The 7,479-nt window shown below is 37.8% G+C and overlaps 1 protein-coding gene across 2 annotated transcripts in view; it reads left to right on the top strand.

Annotated features, from left to right (window-relative positions):
- The window catches only part of nudt14 (nudix (nucleoside diphosphate linked moiety X)-type motif 14), a 29,111-nt gene extending 21,878 nt beyond the window's left edge, over positions 1-7,233 (top strand). Inside the window, exons 5-6 of one of the 2 annotated variants that reach the window (XM_044169598.1) lie at positions 1,610-1,692; positions 6,677-7,233. In XM_044169598.1, coding sequence (XP_044025533.1) covers positions 1,610-1,692; positions 6,677-6,777 — 184 coding nt within the window. In that variant the 3' untranslated portion in view covers positions 6,778-7,233. Of the gene's footprint in view, positions 1-1,609; positions 2,615-6,676 lie in introns of those variants that run through there. The other variant, XM_044169597.1, reaches the window with a different exon arrangement.
- Positions 7,234-7,479: the final 246 nt, after the last annotated feature.

Consider the following 7,479-nt stretch of genomic DNA (forward strand, 5'->3'; position numbering starts at 1 on the left):
GGCCTTTAATGTTTTTTTAACCTGTCCATTCCCAACGCAAAGAAATTTTAGGACAATGCTTTGTCATTGTCTTTTGAATATCTGCTTTAGTCACTCCCACTAGATTTCTTGTCCCTTAACAATTAATTTCCTGTTGTCCTATTTTGTATCATTTTCATTTATAATTAATGAAGCTCCTTGAGCTATGTTCAGTCAGAAATAACCTACATTTGCAGCTTTGTTTCTTTAATTTGACTCATTGTTCTAAAATTCATTTCCAGGTAGCATTTAAAAAAGTCTTAAGAGTGATACTCCACCCAAAACCTTTTATTCATCAAACACTCATCCCTGTAGGCTCTAAACAATGTAGAAAAGACCTTTGCGGATGAGTTCTGAAAGTTACCAGTTTTCATGGTGGAAAAATAATTATCTAAATATCTACAGAAACATATGGGATCAAGAATGGGGACATCACCTTCCTGTGCTAGAGCCAGAAAATAGCAACATCCATGAAAAAACAGTGACTGAAAAATGCAAAGTTAAATGTTCATAACAACCTTCTGTGCCAACTGAAAATGATACATAAAATATCATATATAAAATATAAGATATATAATATCAGCAATTCAGACCAATAAATAGGCCGGAAGTCAGCTTTAAGTATCGCTTTAAATTTTGCTTTCTGAAAGTCCACATAAAATCATGCACTCAAAAGGAAAGCATGCATTTTCATGAATCCAGTTTGAAAATGACTTTGGTGGAAATATATCAAGATTCAAAAATGTAACCTAAAGTTGGTGACAGACAGAACTTTAGAGGAAGTCCCATAATAATAAGAGGTGGGACTAAAGAAGAAAACTACAAGTGCTAAATGTGTATGTAAGTGAGCTGGAAAGGGGAACCATAGCTTGACACAGAAGTTTGAAAGTACCAGGAGAAGAACAGTCCCACATTAAACAGCAGCACCTGGACAGCTATGACTGACAGCTCTCAAAACTGTGCTTTTGATTTGACTTGAACACCTCCTCCTGTTTTGTTGGTGTTGTCTATGACCATTGTTATGTGTGGGCTGCTCCCATTAAATACATAGGTATCGTCTTAACCCTCAGGACCCCTATGAGGGTGTATTTGTGGTGAAGTTCTGTAGTTCCTAAGTAGGCAACCCGAAGTGGCAAAGACATTCCTCAAAATGTTTGGTGCTTATTACCAGCATTCAAAGACAGAGCTTTACAGCTTTTTGTCCATACAAAGTATACACACATGTCTTGCTGTGTTTGTCTATTTATGTTGAAATAAAACTATTTTATTTTATTATATAAATATATTATTATAATTTGGACAACTTATCTAAATTAGTTAGACATGATTTATAACAGAAATTATTATAACAGAAATGGTTCATTCTTTTTATAATTCTTAGTCTCCTACTTTATGGAAGACCTGAGACACTGATACATTTGGATTTTGTTAAATAAGGGAAAAGTAAGGTATTGTTTTGGCATCGGTACTGAGATTCAGTTGTCATTTTGGAATCAGTATTGAGATTTGCAAACGATATGGAGTAAAAACTCTGAATAATTGCAAATGTAGATACCAATTTATTTTTTCTTTCTCTTATTCCCCCTTACAGGTCAGGCGTAGGTGTAACAGGTGCCAAGCAGACCATGTTTTACGCCGAAGTGTCTGATGACAACTGCGTGAGCGCAGGTGGAGGTGAGCCACGGGAGGGAGAGCTTATCGAGGTGGTCAAAGTCCCGCTGCACGAGGCCATGACGTTTGCCTACGACGAGCGTATACCCAAAACCATGGGCGTCATTTTTAGTTTCATCTGGTTCCATAATAATATGTCTCCCAAGTACAAGATCTCCACCAATGTGTAACTAGTATTAACCAACCCTCTTTATACCGTTTATTCCAAATCAAATCAAACACTGGCCCAGCACATCCACTCTTCCCCTCATGGCTCTTCATCCTGTATTGCCTTTTTGCTTATTGGTACACGATGAAAGGTGGGCCCCTTGTCTTGTTGCCAACAGGTATCTTTACGTTTTGTCCTGTTTACCCTTTGAATTATACGGGGTCTTAATATTTTGCCATAGCTGGTTGTCACTGGCACTTTTGTCTCTTGTTGATGATTTTTTTTTCATATACTGTGCCATCTGTTATAAATGGCTACATATCACTGTTTTTATTTGCCTGCCCTTGACTAAAGGAATACTCCACTGCTTTTTAGTGTAGGCTGTTGAATGTTACCTGCAAAAAAAGACTTTACATACGCCTGATATTGGCTGAGAAAAAGCCATCTAGCATTCAGCTTACAGTCCAATTCCAACTTGTTTCAACCATTCCTCCAACACCCAGTATTCACTGCAAACTCTGTTTTAATCCATGATGCTAACCAGCCATGTGCTCCTGATTAGCCTTGGGTCACTAACATTTTAACATGCTAATATTTGCATTGGAGTTCATGCAAACATTTCTACTTGCCTGACAAAGTGTGCCAGAGGAATTTTGCATCTAAAATGACAATACACAACATATGAAAAATGACTACCTTTTTCTACTGGTCATTACTTCAGCCATTAAAGATATAAAGATAAGGTTAAAAAAAAAAACAGTGGCGTATTCCTTTAAGCCATGATCCAGTAATGCAAAAACTATGCTAGTTGGTGGGGCCTTGTAACGATCGAGGCGTCAGATTTGTTTTAACCACTTGTTCAAGCATGCCTCAATCAAGTTCTCTGACCCATAGCCTTTAAGCAATACTTATCATAGTACCCCGGGCTAAACAATCACTCAGTGTCACTGAAATCAACTCTCACTCTGTTAGAAAATCTTCATAAAGTCAGTTAGCAGACTTTTTCTTCTACAAGCAAAATGAAAAATGTGAGTTAGGTAGTATTTCACTTCACAGAAAAAGCATACACCTGCACTGAGGGCCTAATTTCAGTTTTACGTGTGTCGTTGTTCTCCAGCACAATCCTGCAAAGGGTTATCGTTTGTTTTCCAAAACACATATTTGGCTTGTAACATGTCAGTGAATAACCTGAAATACCTTTGACCTTTGACATGAAGAGGAGTTTTAATTTTGTTTATAGAGTTTTGGAGGAATTCCTCTTTTTACTTTCTGTTGCATAATCGTTTTCTGAGATAAAGACATACTGGAAATACAGTAGAGAAGACACTGTATAAAGGCTTAATCCTCTAGAGAATTCATTTTATACCCAGCATGTTAAGGTTCATAATCATAATTCATTTTGGAGGTTCTGTGTAGTAAATCTCGGATGGTCATTAACACACAAACCTAATCTCACAAAGTGAATCTCAACAGCAGTTTGCCAAAATCTCAGGTCCAAATAGTCAAACTGTTGGTCATATTCAGGGTGGATCTCTGGATGTGATGATGACCAGCATATTATATTATTATATTTCAAAATCACTTGCAGTTTAAAGGCAACGAAGTTCTTACTATTCTTACTATGTTAGTATTTTTCTTCATTCAAAAAGGGCTGGTACTTCATTTATTAATTAATATGTGAAAAGGAAGAAATTTCCCCACCTTGTAGTTTTGTTAAAAATATGCAAGTTCTGGCGCAAAGACAATACTGTTTTTAGAAAATAACTGCTCACTTAAAACAGATAACACATCTCATTATTTATACATTACTACAGTTAGATAATAAGAGAACTACACTGCAGATCTTCAGCTACAGTGACTGTACCCATAACTGAGAGTCCAACTTGTCTTGGTGCACCTGCAGAGTTTTGAAGTTGGAAAATATGTGTGACAACATATAGTGAGTGAAATATGACGGTTAAGTTGTTAAAAAATTACCTGCCTGAATAACTTGGTGGTTTGTCGACTACAAAGTAAAATGAAAAAGTGCTGTATGTTAGACTTATTATTTGTAAGAGTTTTAAGTGCAATGTTAATAACACCTTGAACATATTCAAGATGTTAAAGCAAAATCATAAATCCGTCTTATTAAACAAAATTCTCGTCCCCATTATAAAACTTACTGTTGATGTATTTGTCTGCACTCTGTGAGGCAGATTACCTTCTCTGGTATAAAATGATATACTCCAGGTGAATATGAGCATCATTCCAGGATTTATTTTGTGCTTCTAGGCTTTTTGAGCCTGAGGAACAGCTGACAATCAAATGTTGACATTTGTCTTCTTTAACCCATAAAAACTTGTGTTTTTTGTTAATTTTTTTTCCCATTGGTCCGTTAGGTTAGCCTGGTTTCATGAGCTTGGTGGGTTGCGCTGTATCAACCAATCAGAGCAGCGAAACTGGACCGGTAACCATGGGTAACGCTACTCTGTCAGTCATCGTATCAAACCCACCCCATATTAGATAAACGGCTGTGATTGGCCCGACCGAATCCAGGACGGGTGGAAATCTGTTTGAATGGGAGCGCGGCCAGACGTATCTGCCAGAGGAAATGAAACATGAGCTCAGCAGATTCGTCTGGTTCCCAGGCTATCGCTAGGTGTATGTTCTTGTCCCTACTGAATCTCACAGCAGTTCTCTAAAGCTGGGCTCAGACTATAGGCGTTTTGAGCCGATTTATCCCCGATTCACCCCACCCGACAATTGGAGGAGAAATCTGGTCTGGGACCATGGTCAGTACTGATCTTCGGTCCAGATTATCTGGTAATGTGAGGGGTTTACTGATCCAGTCTTAAGCCTCCCGACCTGCTCGCAGACTCATTGGGGCCGCCCTGATATTATCAAACGTTTGATATTTAGTATTTAAAATCTGGATGATTACCTCAGTACTTTCCAAGCGGGATCAAAATAGCTAATGAGAGAGACAAGTCTATAAAGAGACGGTGAAGCTGATGGTGTCGCAAAGCAACAGTAAACATAGCCCTTGAGGCATTAGCTAGCATACTAGCTACTGTTGACATATATTAAAACTGACAGTTAAAATCTCACCTCCAGTTCTCTATGAAGACTTGGCAGCCCATGTTGACCACGTCTCCACAACCATTTCCTCACCCAGACTCGTGCTTCTGCATTTGTTTCTTCTCACTGCAAATCACTAACGTTACCAAAACAAATTGTTGCACCACCTTCGTCTCCATGTTCTGTTTACGTCTGCTTCCCCATGAGATCAAGTGAGACCAGTTGAGGTGGTGTATTGGTCCCTCTGGCACGATAATCTTAATAATATCCTGTAGTGTGTGATGCAACCCGATTTCACAGTCGGTTAAGATTTTAAAACTCCTGTAGTGTGAGCCCAGCTTTAGAAGAGGACTGAGCATCATTTTCAGGCATCTCAATGCGGTTATCTGGTGCCACTTGAGGTCCAAATGCATTGTTCTTATGTGCAAAAACAAAGTCAAGAGAATTTGAATCAATCAAACTAAATAGGTTTGGTTTCACACACTGAGTCAAATATTTGGTGGAATATTTTCCACCCAAACTGTATAGGAACCCTTGGATTGTATAGTTTGCTGGAACTGCTTGAATTATTTTTATTTTGTTGATTTTCTTGGAAAAAGAAAGATGACTCATTTGCTAAATTGATTCATAGTTTCTCATTGAATAACACTAGATGTCCAACACTAAATCAGATTCTCTTTGTGTTGTTGGTATTAATCGTAAATTTGGATGCAAAATTTCTAACGCATACATACTACAGGATGTGTCTACTTTAACAAGTTTAACATCAGGACACTTTGGAAAAATGTGGAAAGCACCTTTGGAAAAACATGAAATGACCACTGGACGACTTGTTAGTGTTATGTGTTAGTTCCATGAGGCATGTAGAGTGACAGAAAAAGGGACACACACACACCTTAACACTAACAGGGTTTTTAAATAATATTTTTTACATCATGATAGCAAGCCACCATAATATCTTTAAATGTTTTTTAGCTTTCAGAAAGTTATTTATTTGGCATCTCATGCTCATCAGATCAATGACCTCATTCCCTTACCCTCATTTTCTCCACTTCTCTTCCATGTGACAATCTTTTCTTTAGTCTTCAGTTGAATAAGGTCTAAGAGAATCTCAACACTTGTTGAGAGTAGTTTAATGGAGAGCCTCACAGAAAGATTCCCAATGGTGCTCACAGTTTTCCATTGACTTCTCCTTGTCTAGTATGAGATGAACCCATCGTGGAAAATAATAGTCTTGAAATGACTAGAGAGATTAGAGAAATTATCTGTAGCCCACATTTTAAAGGGGTGATCCATAATCATTCCAAAGTTGATAGAAATAAAAAAAATATTCCTCTGTGTATTAAAAAATTATCTCAGTTTGCTGAAATTAGGCCATCTGCTTCTGATTTGGCTTGATGTAAAATGTGACAAACTAAGCCATTTGAACTTTTAAGGCCAGTCTGTAACTTTATGTGCCTGTCAGATGTAGAGAACTGCCATGTTACTTCTCTTTTGGCTGAAATAATTTTTCTTTTTGAGGAAAGTTATCGCAAAAACACAAGGCTTTTCTTTGCCTTTTCCATAGGCTTGTCACTGTGGGCAAGCCAACACCGGTACATATTTCTCCACACCTTTCCTCCAACTATTATCAGAAAGTCAATGCATTTAGTGAACATTACCGAAGACATACAATAGCCTTAATGATTGACACACTGAAAACAAAAGTGACATTCACAAAAGTAGACAGCAGCTGCAAGTGGGAGGGATCAAGTCTAACGTCTAACGATGTTGTAATTTCAGCTCGACTGTTGCAGAGAATTCGGTTGCCAAAAGAAACACAACCAGCGTGGCAGCACTTCAGGTTCAGCTGGTTCTGCCAGCTTCTCTATATAGGCAGTTAAGTATATGATGGAAATTCAGATTTATGTTTAGCCTGTATTTAACTTTATTTCAGCCTGTGAAGTCAAAACACAAGTTAATCTGTTATCAAACCTGTAGTCTATTTTATACTCAACCATTTTTTATTAGTTTTATAAGCTACTCAGATGTACTGGCTATGTTTTTATAATCTTATTTAGTTTTAAAACTTATGTGTGTTTTTCTGTGTTAAAAGCTAAAATTTGAGTTTAAAGCCAAACTTTGCACTCTCATAGTGTTGACTTTATTCTAATGGAAGCCATGTAAAAGTCGGTAACGCTGGTGATTGGCAGTGTTCTTGGAGGACTTAAGGGAAAAGTTCGACATTTTAGAAAATATATTTGCTTTTTTGCAGAGAGTTAGGTGAGAAGATTGATATCACTCATATGACTATATGGTAAATATAAAGCTACAGCCAGCAGCTGGCTAACTTAGCTTAGCATAAAGACTGGAAACAGGGGGAAACGGCTAGCCTGGCTCTGTCAAAAGATAACATGCCTACCCGCACCTCTAAAGCTCACTAATGAAAATGTTGCATCTTGTTGTTTTTTTTTTTAGATTATTGTTTTGGGCTTTTTGCTTTTATTTGATAGGGACAGCTGAAGAGAGACAGGAAATGTGGGGGAGAGAGAGGGGAGATGACATGCAGCAAAGGGCCACGGGTTGGATTCAAACCTGGGCCGCTG

The sequence above is a fragment of the Siniperca chuatsi genome, linkage group LG16 (assembly GCF_020085105.1).
Source record: "Siniperca chuatsi isolate FFG_IHB_CAS linkage group LG16, ASM2008510v1, whole genome shotgun sequence".
Lineage (NCBI taxonomy): Eukaryota > Metazoa > Chordata > Actinopteri > Centrarchiformes > Sinipercidae > Siniperca > Siniperca chuatsi.